Source organism: Strix uralensis, chromosome 5, assembly GCF_047716275.1.
Source record: "Strix uralensis isolate ZFMK-TIS-50842 chromosome 5, bStrUra1, whole genome shotgun sequence".
NCBI lineage: Eukaryota > Metazoa > Chordata > Aves > Strigiformes > Strigidae > Strix > Strix uralensis.
The window spans coordinates 75,431,925-75,451,516 of NC_133976.1; the positions used below are offsets into that span (position 1 = coordinate 75,431,925).

General features: G+C 38.9%; 1 protein-coding gene across 1 annotated transcript in view; it reads right to left on the bottom strand.

Moving 5' to 3' along the window:
* Positions 1–15,735, bottom strand: part of SLC13A4 (solute carrier family 13 member 4) — a 26,543-nt gene extending 10,808 nt beyond the window's left edge. Inside the window, exons 1-8 of the mRNA XM_074871763.1 lie at positions 14,843–15,735; positions 8,663–8,791; positions 5,921–6,057; positions 5,184–5,365; positions 4,397–4,451; positions 2,732–2,774; positions 2,024–2,101; positions 370–560 (exon numbers count right to left, since the gene is read on the bottom strand). Coding sequence (XP_074727864.1) covers positions 370–560; positions 2,024–2,101; positions 2,732–2,774; positions 4,397–4,451; positions 5,184–5,365; positions 5,921–6,057; positions 8,663–8,791; positions 14,843–14,941 — 914 coding nt within the window. The 5' untranslated portion in view covers positions 14,942–15,735. The remainder of the gene's footprint in view (positions 1–369; positions 561–2,023; positions 2,102–2,731; positions 2,775–4,396; positions 4,452–5,183; positions 5,366–5,920; positions 6,058–8,662; positions 8,792–14,842) is intronic.
* Positions 15,736–19,592: the final 3,857 nt, after the last annotated feature.

Here is a 19,592-nt window from a genome sequence, read left to right on the forward strand (position 1 = left end):
GACATTTCTTCTTTTGTGAGTATTTATCTTCTTTACTCTATCTTCATGGCTTTAGTGTTTACTTTTCCAGAGTTCCTGCTCCCTTCATGATAATTAGTTTGTAAAATCAAAAGAAGTTGCTGAAGAAAATTAAATGCTACCACATATTGAGAAATTTTTATTTTGCATGGAGAAAGACATAGATATGTATTAATTTAAGCTCCCCTTTCAACCATTAACCACTAATAATAACATTAGAGGAGGAAACAAAATTGCCCTCAGAGAGACTGTCTTACAAAGTTTCCTTGAGGTAGTAAATAACCCATGGGGAAAGCCACAGAGGTGGTAACGACCCAAACACCATTCTCACACAACCTCAATATCACTTACTTGTTGAAGTGCTCTAAGAATATGAGGCTAGTGGAGGTCCCTATGATGGTTGTCAGTCCTCCAATGGTTGCTGCGTAGGAGATACTCAGTGAGAGGCATTTACAGACCATGTGGTCATGTCTGGTTTGATACCGGTACTTAGTGTTCAGGCCCAGTTCTGAGGGCTTAGGTGGCAGGACCAGTATCTGAGCCTGTAAGGGGATACATTCACCAGAGAAAGCAAATGATCAGAACAGCAGCCCAACTTGCTCTAGTGCCATGGTGATACCGGTCCCAGAGAAACAACAGATTTGTGTAAGGGGGGACAGTTTTTTTCTTCACAGGGATTAACTGGGATCAGAAGTAGAAACCTGTCCGGGGGCCTGACATTGCCTGGTCTGTGGCAGAAATGTAGGACAAACAGTAATCAGACTTCTGGCTATGGTTTGGGCCAGCTCCAGTTCTGACTGGAATCTCGGCAGGATACCGAAGCCTTTGTGGGCTTCAGGGGAGGGATGCCAGCACTGCAGCAGTAGAAATCCATAATCCTTGAGGCTTATGAGCAGCCATGGTGGACTCAGAGCCTCTAATTAGGAATGGAGTGCTAGAGGTCTCAGAAACGGCATGAAAAAGGCTGGACAATGAGAATATAGAAGAAAAAAGATACAGGAAAATACTGCTCCAAAAGAAACTTTCATAGCAGTGCCAGGAAAGTCTCCATGTTGGTTAATGAAGTTCTTGTACTGGAAAAAAAGGTACAGTACTTCAAAGCACTTCACATGCAATCCAAGGCTGTCATTTAGCATCAGGAAAAAGGCAGCAAGTGGTTCAGATGGATTTGTTAATTTATTAATTTGGGTTTATGTAGTAAAATCAGTCATGCTATAGGTTCATCATCATTGTGTGGGTACCCTGGCTGCAATCTGTGTAGGTTAAAAGTGAAGTGAGTATACTAGTTACAAACTAACCACTGAATGTGTATGGGAAATGGGTATAAGAGGAAATTAAATATCAGGAACTGTGCGTTAGCCTATTTTGGAAACATACACTCAGATTCTTTTGAACTGTGAGTGCAAATTCGTGTGTTGATTTTAGCCTAATCTTCCTGGACATCAATTAAGATACTAAATAATTGTAGTCTAAACAGAAATCACTTTTTGGATCCACTCAGAAGAAGTAGAAATACTGGAATGGACTGATGTGATGGAGGATTTTGAGGGTGGATATTTGTCAAGACAAAAAGGAGGTGGATACTAAGACTACCTAACGAACTGGCTGAACAGTTCGATGGTCCATGCCTGCTGCTGGTTTAGTTCTGAATAGGATTTTGTGTGACAGGGACTGTTATTTTTGAGTTGGGCTGCTTTCCAAGGAGACTTTGCAGAAATAAAGTGGGTAGAACAGCCAAATAAGAAGGGAAGCTTGTGATCACATTACTGAATGTAAAGCTAAATGAATTGTATTAGCCACTGGGGCAGAGGCTTCTGAACATACCTTTGCTGGGGGCATCTAAATGGGAGCAAGAACTAGCAAAGGGCCAAGCCATGACTGCTGTAAGATGATGGAGAACGATTCCATGTAACACAGCTTACAAGGAACAAATACGAAACAGTGGGGAGCAGATGATGTTCATGTCTGTCTTTTCCCTCACCCCTCAGGTCTAAGATCTTCTTACCTGAGGTAGGTGCTGCCCATTGCTCTTTGAATTCATTGTTCCAATAGGGTTGGCTATCATGTGCACACCATTCATACTCTGTAGGGAGTAAAATGCCTTTGGATTAGTATTTCTTCCATTCCTAGGGGCACTTAGGTTAGAATTTATGATGCTTTCTAAAGGTCATGGGTAGTGGGCTTTTGAAAAAAAAAAAAAAAAACAACTAAAATTTCAGCTGTAAACTTTACACTGAAAAAAAAAGAGATTTGGTTTTATTTTAAAGTGATCTTAAAAGTGAGTTTATAATAAGCTTAGGTCTTCTCCCTCTGCCATGTAGGGGAATCTAACAGGACCTTTGCTAGAGACTATGACTTTGTTATATGTGTAGGTTCTAGTAACTGAGATGTCTCAGCTGCAGAAGCTGGCAATACCTGGACAATAAAATATTATATCTGAACTTGCTAGAAACCATATGGAATTGTTAGCTTACTGACTGGATCTCAAGATCTCCAGCAATAAATACAGCAAACACTACAGATCTAATGTTCCCCAACTTCATTTGTGCAAGCAGGCTGATAGTTTAAATACAAAGCAGGACACTCTGCCAACAACCACTGCTTGCTTGAAATAAAGGAAACAACAGTTTGTTGCACAGCTGTGTGGACTCTGCTCTGATGGTTCCTGCATTAGAAGACAATGTAGCTCAGAAGATACTACCTATGACAATACCTTTGAGTGCATCAGGGAGCTGAAGTCAGTAGTAGTAGTAGCACTAAAAACAAAGAAAGGAAAATATACTTTAAAAATGCGTGTTCACCCAGCTCTCTCAAAAGGCACACATCATGGGTAGGAGAGGCAACATCTGTGGGAGAGCTAGTGCCTACTGAAATGGTGAAGAATACCATTTATTAGTGCCTCTTATGTGGTGTCTCAGCCAGACACGTAAGAGTCATTACGTTTCACAGCTCTATCTCCAACTGCGTAGCAATGGGGTTCCACCTTCCATGCAAGAAAAAATATGTATTCTAGGTAGTATATACCCCATTATAGTAATGGACTCCATTCACATTGGAACGAATCACCAGGCAATCCAGCTCTACCACTGCCTTGTTCTACTCAAGTTCTTCTGCCGACCTCTCCAATGCTGTTTCTGAGCACCTACCTGTACTACGTTAAAGCCTTCACTAAAATCTGTCCTGTGCAACATGTGGACCATGCAAACAGTCTACTGAACTTTTACTTTGACATTGAAAACAGGTTTAATTCCAGAAGATGAACTACTTTTCTGAACAAATTTCAAGCTCTTTTTACAGTAATTTTTATAATAGCTCTGTTATGCAATATCCCACACATATTCTTCCATAGGGATTAAAGGGATTAATGGCACAATGCCAAACTGAAAAATTGATTCTATACTGCACAGAAAATATAGCTGGGATAAAAAGAGATAAAAGAGGGAATATTGGAGAACCCCTTAATCTCGAGACTAATAAGAAAACTATTTAGATCTTGCAAGTCGTCAGCATGTGCTCTTTGAAAGATAATGCTTGTTTCAAAGTAAATTTTTAAAGGTGTAACAAGAACCTGTTTCTCTTTTATTTTGAACACTTATGAACAATATAGAAGGAGCTCAAGAACACACTCCGTAATTCATTCTCACACCTGTAAGAAGATGTTCCTCATAGTTTTAGGACAATAACTTTGTATATTCTCCTGTGTATCTTGAGCTGCTGGTTAATTTGATAATTTGACAAATAAATTAGTCCTTTCCTTAATTTGCCCTTTTCACTTTACTAGATTTTACTCCAAATAGAGACCAGGTTGAAACTGTTAGTGTTTCAAACTTCTGAAGAAATTTGTCTATATTAAAAGAAATATTTTACAGGGGTTTTGGGGGGAGGAGGGATGTTTGTCGTTGGTTCCCTCTACCCCCACCCCTCTCCCCCCACCTTAAATGCTCTTGACAATTCACATTTTCCTCAGGAATCCTCTGTAAGTGTCTTCCTTCCGGATATGTCCTGTGGGCACTCCATACTGTGCTTGAGTCCTCTCCATTACTGTTCCTTCAGGGGAACAGAAATAAAACTCTATGGACAGCACTCTCTTATACAGCACAAATACAGACTTCAAAAGATCTTTCAAACCCTGAGAAACAATTTCCTTCTTTCTAAAATGGACATGGTGTTAAAAAATAAATGAATACTGGGAAGCTTGAGTGATATCCAGACCATTACATTAATCCAATTTCTCATATAAGCCTTCCTTGTCAGTCACATCTGAAATATTCACTTGTAAGCTTCTGCTTGCCCTTCCTGACTCTATTCCTGGGTTCATCTCATTGCAACCTGTGTAGGGCTCAAATCTCCGGTCGTGATGTACAGGGTTCATTCTTACTCCTCATTGATGAAGATAAGCTCCAGTGAAGGTTGGCCATGCTTTTCGCTGAGACCTGCAACAAAGGAAGAGAAAGCAGCCCTTGGGGTAAGAACTGAGTTGAGCCCCTGGGCCACACCACTGAACATGGAGAAGCTATGCAAACAAAAGTTTGTCCAAACCCTCCCAGGTTTGTGACCTTTATGAAGCATTTTATTGTGTCGTATTGTCCTGGTCATGTGCCTCTGGCATTTAAAAGACTATCATGCCTAAGTATGGGCAAGGTTAGATGATATCATTTTCAGCCTGGAATCTGTGAATTGAAAGAAGATTTTTTTCTTCCCAAATCCTTTCTTTCTGGGAAGGAATGAACAAAATGAACCTTAGAACTCTTATCAATGTTTTTTTGTGGCACCTGCTCTGACCTGGGCAGCCTGGAACGTCAGGGGTAGAATGGGCAAGCGTAGGATTGTCACAGAGTACACTTTCAGGCCTCTTCTACATTTCTTTGACTTTCTTCTCAGAGGTTTCCTTCCAACCTCGTGAAATCCTGTGACCTAAGAGTTTATGACACACATGGCCTAATTCAACATAAATAGTTTCCCAGCTCCGATTTTCCAATTACATCTTGAAACTTTCTTTCATTTTTTGAAAGAAATATCAGAGTACAAAAAGAAAGAGTCTGGACAAGCATCTTTGGCAGTACAAGTCAGACAGCTCTGACCTTGATAGAATTTGAATAATGTGTATCAATGAGTCTGGTCACTGTTAAACAAATGAGAAAAGAATGACCAATATTGACAAATACCTATTGGCTCGTTTTCTTCAGTAATGGTGCTGCCTGCAGTACTGATGACCTCATGCTCCTCCTCAGCATTCACTAGCTCCTGGAGCACTGCCTCCACGATTGGCATCACCATGGCTGTGGTGGATGTGTTGGAAAGCCACATGGAGAGCACCGTGGTGCAACACATAAAGCAAAGAAGCAACCTGGCGTACAACACAGGGAAATCTCCTTGAGGCACTTTCAGAAATATTAAAGGTCTCCTTGCCAAACATTTTCATTAATAAGCTGATAATAACATGAGGTCTTTTTCTTTTTGTGGGTTCCAAAATATCATGCTGTGCACAGATAAAACACTGCCTTGTGCTGAGAACTGTCATAAGACAATATATCATTGGAAGCCGTTTGCTGCCCCAGGTGAAAATCAGCATGTGATGTGACAAACAGCGATTTTCAGCATATACAGGATTTAAGCATCCTTTTGTGTTTACTAAACAACAGGCCAAGAAGGAACAGAGAGACTAAAATCAGTATGAGTGAAAAATGGAAAGCAGAGGGACAACAAGCCAAGGAGTAGGAGGTGGCAGAAAGAGGATGAGAAAATTTTTAAGCTTTCAAACTCTGAAAGGAAAGGTGAGTAGGAAGAAGAGCACCAAACCAAGGTAGCTTTTGCCCAGGGATGGGAAAGTCAAAGTTGTTATTTGCTCTTTCAAGCTGCTGCTGTCAACCTCAGATTACCCTGAAGTCAAAGGTTCACTCACATGCCTGGCTTTGCTCCAGCCATCATGACCATGCGCAGGGCGATTCGTTTGTGGAGATTCCACTTTTCTACAGAAGCTGCCACACAAATCACGCCCATGAGGAGCAAAGTGGTGTTCTTGAAATATTCAGCAGCCACCTGTATTAAGGGCATGGGGGAAATAGTCAGTTAAAAAAGCAGTAAATACCCTACAAAGAGAGTACACTGAATGAGAAGAAAAATAGTATTGTGGATTTTTTCGCCTAGAGAAAGACTGACAGGAAGCTGGAGAAAATGAGGAATTCATAAGTTAAAATGTTCTTTTTAATCTCTTTCATGTTGTGTTTACAAATAACAAGGCTCTATGCCCACTCGTAAGTAGGTTTCTCAGCTTTGAAGAGATCAAGAGAAATGTTACTTCTTTGAGTTCACTGTTCACTGCCTGCAGTTAATCATACTCCTCTAGGCCCAGACTGAAACATCCACAGACAAACCTCTGTACTGAAGGCAGCTAATTCATGTGCTTCGTCTGCTTTTTCATTCTGGAGATGTTGTTGTCTATCTTGTTTGTATTTCTTACGTCTTGTACAACTGTTGGGCAAAATGTGGCATCCCTAGAACCTACAGTTTCAGAAAAAAGTCCTTTGGGACATGCTCTCTGAATGCAACAAAGAAAGGTTGGGATATTGTTGTGATGATCCACAAACCCTGTACCAGAACTTTTCACAATGGAAATCCATCTCCATTGTATCAGGAAAATAGGGCAGAGTTTCAAGAAAGAGAACTTTAAATGAAAGGACTTGAACAAAAATCATCAGTTGGCTCAGGAAAACATTCCACGTATGGTCCTCCAAAGCAGCATTTTTGAATGTGGGGCTTGCTAAGATACAAGAAAATGTTCTGTGAAGCGACTGCAACAAATAACAAATGAAGCAAACCAAAACATTCACACATACTCTCTCTCCTGTGTGAAGCAAACAAAATGGGAGAAAATAAAAGTTACAAACAGATGCTTAGAGTTCAGATAAATTTTTCATTTAGTTCTGCTGAAATTTTTCCCAAGCTGTTGCTGGAATATTTTTTAAAAAAACATTGTTTCTTCATTTTAAAACTATTCCTCTAACCAAATGTAGGTGCCAGCATTTTAAAACAATTAAACAATTAAAATCAGTAGAAGCAGTGTTTTTTCCATTGTCCTCAGTTATACTAACACTCCTCCATAAAAGTGCAAGAATGACACTAATGTTGTTTTGTGAAAGCTGCAGCAAGTTAAGTATTTAATTATATGTATTTAACAAATCCCAGCGGTGACCTAAATAGACTTGGCCATCACAGCTGTGTGCCAGAACTTTTTTGGCTTTCTTCCACTGGTTTCTTTCTCATTAACTTACTTTATTTTCCTGCTACTTTGTTAAAAAAAGATCTTGGACTGAATGAAAGGAATCCATCAATCCAGCAGCACAAAGAATCTGTTGTTTTCCTTTATTCTTTTCACAGTCATTTTGAAGAACCAAGTGAATACTAATGTTCTTATTAATACACATGTACACATATACAACACACTGGCTCATGTTCTTAAGCCCCTGTGACTTATTTGTAGCTTAAACCGCTAGGCAAGAGCCCTGGGTTTCTTTGGCACTCCAGAACAGCAGACTGGAAATACTGCAGCATCATCAGAATTGTTTATTTTAAAATACAGGGTTTTGTTACTGTTCTTAAAGCAAATAATATATTCTCTGCAGTAATCTCACTGTCACTTAATCTGATGTTACATTGAATTTCCATCAGGCTGCCCTTAGATTTTCCTTCTCCAATATGCTGCAGAATTTCATAATGAAAATGTGTAACTACTTTACCTTTATGTTAGGAAAACAAAATCCTGAAAAATATTTAACTGTATCATTATGGAAATGTATGTGATTATATTACATAGTTGTTACACCACTGGGAGGACTAAGACAGGTCATAAAACTCTTGGTTCATGCTTGGCTCCATCCATTTATGGGTATGCCCAGTGCTAGATTGTGCTAGAAATTCAATAATTTTATGGTTGCTATATATTCTTCTGTGTTCTTATCTGTATTTCTAGTCCTTGTAAATCAAGTGTGATGCCCCCTCACCCTCAAAAATGAGAGGAAAAAACCAGGGGAAAAAAAGCTGTAGGTGAAGTAAAATAAATCCTTGGCATATCATGAAAGAAAGTAACATTCAGAAAAAACCCCAAGTAAGCAAATTCAGAACTGATCATAGAAACTTTTTGTACAGCTACTCCTTTGCCTTAGAACTCATGGCTACAAAGCAGCACTAAGGTTACAGCTTGAAAAAAGGACTAGACATTCACCTGGGTAACAAAATTATCTAGTCTTACACAGTAAATGGTAACTGGTTTTAGAATATGTAGCCTCTTCCCTTATACATCATCTATAATAAATATAATTCAAAGGAAACTTTACAGTTTATCCCATAACTGCTTTTTACATGGTTTTGGAGGAGGGAAAAGATGGGATTCTTTGCTGCAATGGGTTTGGGGAATTATCAGTGGTGCAGTAGCTGACAGGATGAACAGCCCTCTTGGCGAATATAGCCTTTCCTATATCTATCTTCAGTAGAAGAAAGAGCTGGTTGGCCCAAGTTACACATTACAAGATGTACACTTCTTCCTCCCATACCTCTTAGTCTTGCTAGTCCACTAAGATCAGTTTTATTCAAATAATTCACAGAGATAACGAATATTAAATGATAAAAAAGTGCACACTGCTCTGACCTCACTGGACTTCATGACTCCAAAAAGTGGGTATAGGAAAGCAGGGACTAAGGCTGCTGCACCAAGAGGTACCGCTTCAGAAACCCAGTATACAGCTGTCACGATCAGCACGTAGGCACATGAGGCTTCCTGTAGGGAGAAAGCACAGAGGTGACGTGTTACTGCCCCAGCCCCTGCTTTGGAAACCTTATGAACACATTCATAGGACTCATCAGACTGCAGGTGCCTGCACTTATAAAACTCAACAAGGACTGCCTAAGGACCACTAAGATGCAGCTGTTTGGGTGTGAAATCTAGGTTACCACTTGAAAGGCCAGTTCCAGCAGATGATGCAAATGAAAGGTTTTGCACATAGGCTAGGGCAAAACATTGGGATAAACATATTTATCAGCAAAATAACAGTTCCAAGTGTATTTACAATTTTGTTTGATTTCCATAATCTAATATTTACCAAGTGTTCAAGCATGACTCCTCAGATTGGTCCTGTGGAGCTAATATATCTACATGCCTTTCTCTCCAATATTGGACAAGAACAGGAACCCATAGTTTTCAGAATCAGATGAGAATGTTCACATTTGCCATATTGTGGATAAAACAGTGTGGCTCTTTTGGGAAATACTCTGGAAGATTGCCTTTTTAAACAGTGGGCAAACCTACGTTTTCTGTCAGTTGATTTTATTTTCTCAGGTAATTTCCACAGACCCTTGGAAGAAGACCACAGACCTGAAAGGCTTAGAGGCAATGGGTTAAAAGAGTTAATCAAACACGTTTGCTGCTGTCCAAGGTTCAGGGAGAGAAAGTCATGACAACACCGTGCTGAGCATTCACAGAGAGCTGGTATATGATGAAGAAAAGTACTACCTGCTGAATATTTTTACAAGAAAATACAGTTAGTCCACCAAAGTCTTCTGGTCCATTTTTTAGATAGATATGTCTTTATTTATGGCATTCAGTGGAGTTCTCCTTGGGGTCAATTTGCTGTGCTTAGAAACCTGGGGGTATTTCCTGCTAATAATTACAGAAATTACCCTCAGGAAATTGTTTTTCCTTCCCTTTCCCAAATTTAAAGATAGCTCCTGTAATGGGTTTAACTGGAAATTCTGTGGAAGCTAGTCAGTCTGCACTGATTTAGAGCCTCTATAAATCTACCTGTTCATTATTCACTGGATGTTCCATATGAATTTATTGAGCCATATGGATTCATAGCTCACAATGGTTATTGTTTAGAAAATTCACTGTTCACAAATGCTATTTGAGTGTGTTAAAATAAAAATTCATTACTTTTGTTTCTTGACTGGATGACTCCCAAATTAAGTGGCATTCAAGAAGTCACACAAGCAATTCCCACAGATCCTTATGTAAATCAATGAGTGTGTGTTACACTTCATTATTTTTACAATCAGTTTTGTGAATAAGGTCTAAAGTAAGACTATACAGGGATGTGGGTTCAATGGAATGAATCAATAGGTTGTATTTAAATTCACATTTATACATGTCCTTTCTACATTACCTCTAACAAAAAGCCACAATCAGCTGTTCCTCTTTTTTAGTATAGCTTATAGTAACAACAGACAGAACACAGCCCAGAGAAAAATTTAAGATAGATTGCTATGTGCAATTTCCTTTACTTGCTTAAAAATTGCAGCCCAGCTTACTAAGAAGCTTGGGTTTAAATTAGCTGCCAGACCTTGCTCTGACTCTTATTTCAGAAAAGTGTAACATTAAACAGTTCTGATTCAGATAAGCAGGTCCACCAAAATAACTGAAATAAAGCTATCAGGAAAAAGAATTTCCTTGAATCAGATGAACTCAAATTACTTTAGAGACTATAAAAAAAAAAGCTATTGGAGAAATTTAGCTCTGGATTGTTCCTGTATGGATCAACAAGTACTCTGAACCACACAGAAATATGCTTATTTGTTTCTCTCCCTTAAATATTACAGAAGAGTGGTTTAGGTTTTAAGCTCTTCAGTACAGGTTTCACTAGTCCTCTATGATCAGGTCCTTCAATAAAATATTACAATAAAAGATTGTATTGGAGTTGTAGCTTCATTGCTACCAAGAAGAAATTGTAAGAGAAGCTAGAGAAGGTTGGCTTAGAATGGATGAGATCAGAGGGTTTTTTTTTAATATTAATGGATTATAAGTATGCATTTCAGAAAATGGATTTGCTCTGCTGTTTGAAACTGCAAAGACTGGTGTTCACTTTGTGACAACTTCAAGTGATCACTCAGTAAAAAACCAAACAAATTATTTTGACTTAAAAATGGAAATAATTTAAAAAGTGAGACGATATGCATCAGAGATTTTTAGCACTCTCTACTAGGAAGACAAAATGTTTTAGGATGAGAGTCACGGAGCTGATGGATTGGCTCATAATCATTAGCCAAATTGCTGCTCAGTTGCCTTTAACTACATTATACTTCATGGTTAATATTCCACAGAGAGCAGAGCGTAGGGTCATTTTTGTGACCTAGTGACTGACACATTTTTTATTTTTTAACTCATTAGTTTCTGCTAAAAAACTACTATGTTTGCATGGGGTCTGTATGACACCCAGCAGTTGTGTGAGGAGAATAATGCTTTTTAATGAAAAAGTATTGATTTTTATTTTAAAGCAGTGCAGATATAAGATCCAAGAGATATGTTTTGACAAAATAATAAAACTAATCTCATCCTAATCTTATTCCAAACTATTTTCTTACTCCAAAAATATACTTTTCTTTAATTTCTTTGAGCATAGATTGTTATATTCTATTGCTCTCTGTGTGTAGCAATAAAGTAGACAACGGAAATGCAATAGGACAAAGGGAAGTTGCATCTCTATCAAAACCCATCTGGGATAGGCACTGAGTCTTTGTGTTTCCTATGCACTATGCTGTAATCAGTTTACAAACAAAACTAAAATAGAGCACATTTTTAAATGGTATAAAACTGGGTAGCAAGTACTAGGAAAGCCAAGTTTGATAATGTCCACTAAAAACTTAATCACCTTGTCTAGCAACTTTTTTTCTTTCTTTTCTCAGTGCTTTAAACCAGCTCATTTCCAAGAGAAATCATATTAATCTCTTCTATTTAATCAAATTGAATTTATACGTTTAATGGTCACCAGAGCTACTAAGTACTGGACTGAAGTAGTGGCTGTATAATTTTAACTATTTCACCCTTCTCACTTCTTGTTGTACAGACAAAAATTACTGTCAAACCCACTTCAGGGCTTGAAGCAGGGAATAGGAAAACATGTGATGGTTGGAGGGACTACCACCTGACTTCAGTCAGTCCCTTAGGGGAAAAGAAAAGAAAAACTGAAAGGAAGCCATGGCTAAAAATTCTACAATAAGGGTCATGCATAAAATTTTTGTAACTAAAACATCTGAGGATCTCAGAGTGATTACAAAGAAGGAAAAATTCTGTGTTGGAGACTTGCCCACTTAAGGCTGTGCACTGCGTATTTTGCATGCAGGCATGTGGGTAATCTGTGCAAGGAAGAGGTAGTCTATCCTCTGTACTACCATCTTTGAGGTGATGGGATCAGACTATAATTCCCTCCCTTCAGCTTGTGTAAATAAATACAAAGGTGAATGAAATTATGCTACCCGTGGCTGTTCAGAGTGTGTTCTGTGCTTTAGGGTCCATTCTGCTGATTTGGTATGTCAAGGTGACAACATCACTTGATGCTGCAGGTCTCACAATGTTCAGGAACTCTTGCTGACTTTTGAGGAGTCATTCACATGTGCTTGACTGGGTTCGGTGTGGCCACAGGATCAACAGTTATAGGAGACCCTGCCCACAACTGACTGAATTCATGTGGCATGCTTTATGGTATCACTGGTGGCTTTATGAAAAAAGGTGGATAAAGATGAAAAAAAAGATGCAAAAATGATCCCATGTCACTGTTAACAATGAGGGAAATAAGGACAGAATGAAAAAGAACCACAGTTTGTAAAGCACACAATGTTTCTTTCTGTATGTGTCATGACCTGGAAGGCACTCATCCATGTCCCAGACCTGCTGTACAAGTCATAGGTCAGATATAAACTTTGGAAAGGGATGAAGAATTCAAGCAAATTTTCTCAGGTTTATTTTTTATCCAACCATATCTTGACACAAAATAATAGAAAATAAGCTGTGGACATTATTCCCATCAGCCGTATCTACAAACAGTTCTGAGTCCCCATGCTCCCTTTGATCGCTCTTGCCACTACACATGTAATGTTCCTTTGACATTTCCAGAGTTGTGCTGATATCATCAAAGAAGCTGCAAGCTGATTCCTTGTAGAAATGCAAATGTAAACCACCTGGTAATACTGATCTCTATAAGAAAGACAGAAAACTAATACAATTTTCTGATAAATGAAAATATAAGTAAGTCAGCAGGCTACAAATTTAATCTTCAGGTTTAAGAAATGATCATAGTCAATGGGTTGTAACAAAATAAATACTACACTAAACCACTTCAATAGTGTGTTGTCAACTGAGTTTATTTGGTGTAGATGTTTTCTTAATATCATTACAAACATTTGTCCAACTCTGGATCAGATTCACAGCTATATTTTAGCATCTGTGGTCATTCATGTATATATGATGGGTGTAAAACATCTGATGGTTTTTCATATCACTTAGCAGTAAAGCAATGCATGAGGTGCAGAGTAATAGCGCAGAGGAGCTTGTACTGTATAATAGCAATTCTTGCAACAATACTGTCAGTGAACTTCTGTTTCAGCACCCATAGGACACTATTACAATTCCCTTGTTATTAAAGAGTTTCCTTATTGCATCCTGTGCCTCTGAATCCAGTAGGAAGCAAACATGAATGACAAATTTTAGTGCAATGAATCTAATGTTTCCTAGGAGAGATTCTCAAGGGACATGGAGCATGATGCTGTTACAGTGCCATATGGACATGCCCGGGAGTATATATGTTCTTATGTCACCCTTCCAGTGACATTGGGGGAGATTAAACCCTCTTTTAAAACAAGCCTCTGTGAAACGGTGAGCCCTGCTGTTCTCTGAAGAAATGCATGATTGTCTATCATTTATTTCCTCTCTCTCAAAGAGATGGAAAACTGCTATAAGAGGACAGTCGAGATGACATACATTGAAATTCAGAGCAGAAAAATTCATTCAAAGTGCAACATACAGTTCAGTGGTGTAGGAACATTTCCTTTCTATGAGTCCTGTTTTTCTCTCCAAACCAAATACTACAGTTTTATTTTTGAAAACAGCTATACAATTTCTAATCCTTTGCATTTCTATTTGATAAAGTAGTAGTATTCATAAATCCTCTGGTACTAGAAGGAAGAATTAATCTTTAGCAGGATAGAGGAAGGAATGGAAACTGCTGCATGATTTGGCCAGAGTTCTCTCTAGAATTATGGAAGCACCAGCTGTAGAATTTTTAATGCATTGCAAATTTTGATAAGTTAAACATCATCTCTGTAAGGTAGGAAAACATTGTTATTTTATAGTTTACAACTGCAGAGGTGTGCGTAAAGAAAAGCTAATCTCATGGGCAAGAATATTCAGTAGCTCCAAAACAGCATCAGGAATGCAGCTGCATTCACTACCATTCCCTGGTCTGTGTGTTAAGCGCAGACTATTCCCTTCTTTGTACTGTTGTGTATGTCTCTGAGCCATCATTTACCAGCCACTGCCAGAGCTGCAATGTTTCAGTAGAGGTACCTACAGCTGCTTCAGAGTAGTCTATGCCATGTATGATGCTACATGTCTGTCACTGAGTCCTAGTTCCTGCCTCACTTGAATTGCTACCCTATAAACCCACACTAAATTGACAGTCCCTCCATGCATACTTATCACTAAAAGCTAATTACACTAAAAGTATTCCTTTTAAGGACATCTCAGAATTCTATGGATATGTTTGTTCTGTTCCCCCCTCCACAAACACGTTATTGTAGAAAAAGAAGAGATACAACATTCCTGCTTTAAAGTAGTGCTTTATTAGATTCACCTGGTTCTTCAGCTCTGCTTGTGACATGACTCAAGGTAGCTCTGGTTCTTACTGTGATGGCTTCTCAGTCCTTCAAATTTGAGTCCTTGATTTTTCTAAGAACTATGCTTATTTAGATCTTTGCCTTTCTTTTTGCACACTGCAGACTTATCCAACATGACTACCTACTGCACTCAGAAGATTTGTTAAAAAGAAAATGAAAATGTACTTACACTGCTGGGGTATAAGAGTGGCAGAGGAAGCAACAGCAGTGGAATGAGAACAACGAGCAAGAGATTTCTGGATCGGAGAATCTCCTTCATCATTGCCATGCTCTTTTACTTTCTGGTGGCTTTCTTCTCCTTGGGTTTCTTCTCCGGTTCCTCAGATACTCCAACTTCCACTTCACGTTTTCCTTCACCTGTGTCCAGATTTCCACAAAACGTCTCTCACTGCCTCATTTCTATCCCCAACCGGTTACCTGAAATAGCTTTCTTAATTTAGTTATTCTTCAATCTGTTGTTTTGAAAAGTTTTTCAATTAAAAAGACATTCAGTTTATGTAGGGCTCACGAGAACATCCAAATTATTATCACACCATAACATGTAGAGATTTGTAAATTGGAGCATAGTGATCTTTTGATAATTTTTCTTTTAAATTCAGAAGCACAGGTGTAGCTGTGTTGCATCCTCATCCCCATGTTTTGGAAAGTTTTTTTCTTTCATCATCTAGCAATATAATTCCTGTTTTCATAAACTAGGAGAGATATGTTTCAGGATTCTTTTCTTCCTGTTTGATAGTCTGAATGTCTCAAATACAGGTTTCTTTTCTAATGCAAAATTATTAAACTTAACAATTTATTGTTTCCTGCACAGAGGAAAATTTGCAGGTATTCCTTCTTTAAAAAAATAAAAATCAAACCATCTGCAGCTCCTCCAGATTTTGTCTCTTTGCTAGAGTTTTGGCTTCTACTTTGTATCTACCTTTACCCTACTTTTGCCCTGAGCTTGGAATTCACAGGGCAGCAATTCCAACACAGATTATACTTGGTCTCAAGATAAAAACTTGTTAAAAAGCTTCGTGCAACTCTAATTCTCCAATAAGGACTGCAGAAGGTAGTAGCTGCTCCACCCATTATCCAAAAGCCATTTGAACATTTGAGAAAATCAGCAGCCTCCTCTTTCTGACATGCACACAAATGTACAAAAGACCTTTTTGTAAGTTGCTGAACAGTTTGTTATTGTTTCAGGGTCCCAATACTGATGATAAATAAATAATCATTGTTTTCTAAACAGTATCTTTTGCCTTTCATGGTTCTTCCATCGTGATCCATCAACGTTACTTATTTATAAGGCATGGGCTGATCTCTGTACTGATTCATGTGCCCTCAGTAACTGTAGGATTCAGACTCAAGTTGAGAATTTTTAGGCTTTCTACTCTAGTCTTCTAGTGGATAAACTTTTCTGCGACTCTGCCATTATTAATGCTTTTTGTGGGGCATAAAGTACTGGAGGTTTAGGACTGAATCTATTGTCTGGATGCATGCATGACCTGTAGATGGACATCAGTTTGCCCTGTATCTCATAGGAACCCACACACCTAGGATTTTCTGTGCTCCCAAACCTTGCTTGCATATTGTTTCCCCACCCTCTGCTAGTCAGATACAAACTGAGCTCCCCAGCCTGAACTGCAATGCCTCTGTGACACAGTCCTGGAGAACTGGCAAAGGCAAACCTGCAGAGTTTGATGTGCAGGGTGAATTCTTCCTGAAATTAGTAATTGTATCTAAGACTGTGTAACATTTCTATACCTTGCAACTTCCATCGAGCAAGAGAACCTTGAGACCCTTCAGGCAAATTTGACAATTGGTTCTAGATGCAAAAATATAGTTAATGTGAAGATTTTGGGTTGGCCAATACAGCCCAGGAATTTATACCTGTTTTGTCAGTTGTTTCAGAGAAACTAAAAGAATGTTTAAAATAATAATAATAATAAAAAAATATTCTATAATAAATCTATTCTTATTTCACTTTTTTATAATCTGTAAGGTCAAAGAGTGGATAAATATTGCCATTGAGAAGCAATGGCTCTTTACCCAGTGAGAGAAGGGCTGCTTGTAAACATGACTCAGTCTGAAGTGATCAGATGCAAACTGAGTTAGGGAGCAGACAACCTAAACCTGCATCTTAAGCAATACTGAGGGAGGGAAGCTGTCCTAAGCCGAAAGAGCTGCCCTGAAGCAGAGTGCTCCTTCCCACTTGAACTGTTGTTTCTATTCATTACCTACTGCTGCCCGTCAGAGGGAAGAGCTGTTCCCTCTTCTCTCTATGGTTTCTCCCATTAAGACTTTTGCATTCTGAGATAACCAATTACTCAAGCTGCAAGTTGCTAAATAGTAAATCTGGTGCTGAAATCAATACAATGCAAACCCAATTATTTTATGTAGCATATTTTTATTATTACATTGATAGTTTCTGTTAAATTAACCTGGGCAGTCCAAGCACATTCCCAAGGAATAAAACTTTTTCCTACACTACACACAGTAATGGGAGGAGGGAAACAAACTCAGAAAACCTTTATTTTCTGTTGAGGAAATTTCAATTACCAATTTGTAAGGTACAATATAGGTATGTATGCCATAGGGAATGATCGGATATGCAAAATTATCTGTGATTCTTCTCTGTGGCATGCTTACTGATGCATAAACTCTGACTGCTGGACAGTCCTGTTGTGGGATGAGGATAGTGACTGAGAGGTATTTCTCTGGATGATGACTGCTAGCAATTAATCTTGCTGTAGTGCTCTTTCTTGTTTATCTTTGCAGACTTGGAGTCACTGGCTGTAAGGGATTTATGAATTGCCCTAGTTCCAGGCTCTTCCGGCAAGCGGTGCTTCAGGGAGCCAAGAAGCAGAGCTGGAAAGGCAGGAGTGCACTCATGGCATTTCCCCTCCATGTGTTTATAAATCATGGTGTGGGAAGAAAACACAAACAGATCATCACTGTTAATGCTGAAGGCTTAAAGAGCATGTGGCAAGGCTGCTTTGTGGGCACTGAGCTGTGCGCGCAAGTAGTGGAGACAGAGATACTTGTGACTCATAGCTTTGTGGCTGAGGTTTTCAGTTTCCTTTGCCATATGCCAGCCAGGCTTTGAAGACTGACAACAAAGACCTTCAGGTATAAAAGTGTACCCACACATACGTGTATCTAAATGCAAACATGCACACTCATGCATACACATAAAGAAACTGCTGAGAGAAACAGGACTGACTCTGTCTATTATAAGCCCTTTGTCCAGCTGCTTATGCCATTGCCAGCCTGCCCCTAAGTCTGCTGTGGTTCCACATTCCCACGGGTGACTACCAAACCCAGTGTGCTCTGACTGCTTGCACTATTTGCTGTTTGCTGCATCAAGGTGGTGCTGGATGGATTTTTTCAGCTCCATTCCCTGGAGTATCCCTGTTAAGGGACACAGATGAGTTCATTCCTTTTGCTCAAGTGATGCAAAAGCAGTTAAACGTGATTCAGAACTGGGGCTGGAGTCCTCAATTCTCTTTTACAGCCTCAGGGATTTGTGATTTGGGCCTGTTTCCTTAAGATATTAAGCAAATAGAGAGTGCTGGTGTGAAAGGATGAAATAAATGCTCAGCTGTTTTCCTATGCTCTGGGTAGAAGCACCTCTAATATCAATAGAGAAACAGAGTTCGTATAACTTGTTTACAGAAATTAGGGAATTTGCTTTAGAAGAGTTTGGATTTGTCATTGCTAGTCATCTGTCTGACAAGATATACCTCCTTTTTCTGTTCATTTTCTATCTGAGACTCTTTTGCAGCTTATAATAACAAGTTGCACTATTTCTACAAAAAATTTTTGCTGTAAACAAGTACTGCTTTTCCACTGCTCCAAAATTCATAATTCCCACCACTGGATTGGTGAATGGTCTTTTCTGCTAAGTGGTCAAATACAACCGTTCCCTGACTGAACAGTTTAGGATTCTACCAGGTACTCAGCACTTATGTGCACACACATGCATGAACATACACACACATATATACAGTGAATATATAATTTACCATTAAAAATGAGCGACACTTCTAAATTCAGCACCAGGTATGTTTTAATGCACCTTCCTCCCTTGCCTCAGGGGGATTCTGAAGCAGGGGTTTAGATGACCTACGTTCAAGTGATAGAATCAGGAAAAATGTGTCATTGTTAAACTAAACAAGGCCTTTGTTTTGCCTTTGACTCTGTTGAGGACAAATCCATGTTGCCTTCAAAAAACAAGGAGCAAAAGCAAAGTCATGTGCAAATAATGAAAGAATCATTGCAGACTGTTTGGGAGGGTGGCTCTAGGAAGCAGGGAATATGTGCACAGGCATTGTTTGCTGCTGGTGTTCACAATGCCCTTCAACTTCTGCAAATGTTATTTCAATTAAAAACTGGTTCAGTCAAATGAAGTGAATCAGACAGTGCTTATTTACAAAACTATTTGGAATGAATAATATGTGGCATAATTTCTGAAGGCTGGCAGTTATGAAACCTCTTTCTTTTACAGAGGGCCTTTGCATCTTTTTATAATATCCTTTTACTGGCCAGCCAAAATACGAACTTGTTTCCCCAGCTAGGAAAGCAGCATTCTCCAGCACATACACAATAAACATGTGAGCATAAGCATAGTATACTTATGTATTGCTTATACAGAAAACCCACAGGATGAAACAAAAACATGTCTGTCTGGGGTGTACACCAGACTCCCTTCTTTGCCTGTCACAGAATGTGCCTCCAAGGCAGCACAAAAATCAGATCCCCAGGACTGAACATTTTTCCGCATTTTACATGGAACTATAAAGCGGATTCCACAAGAGGGAGCTAGAAAACAAATAATCTTTCATGAAGCAGGCTATTAAACTCTTTACAGAATAAAGTGGTGGACGTGCTACATGTGTCCCGTATCAACCAGAAGAGGAGGCTGAGTTGCCGTTGCA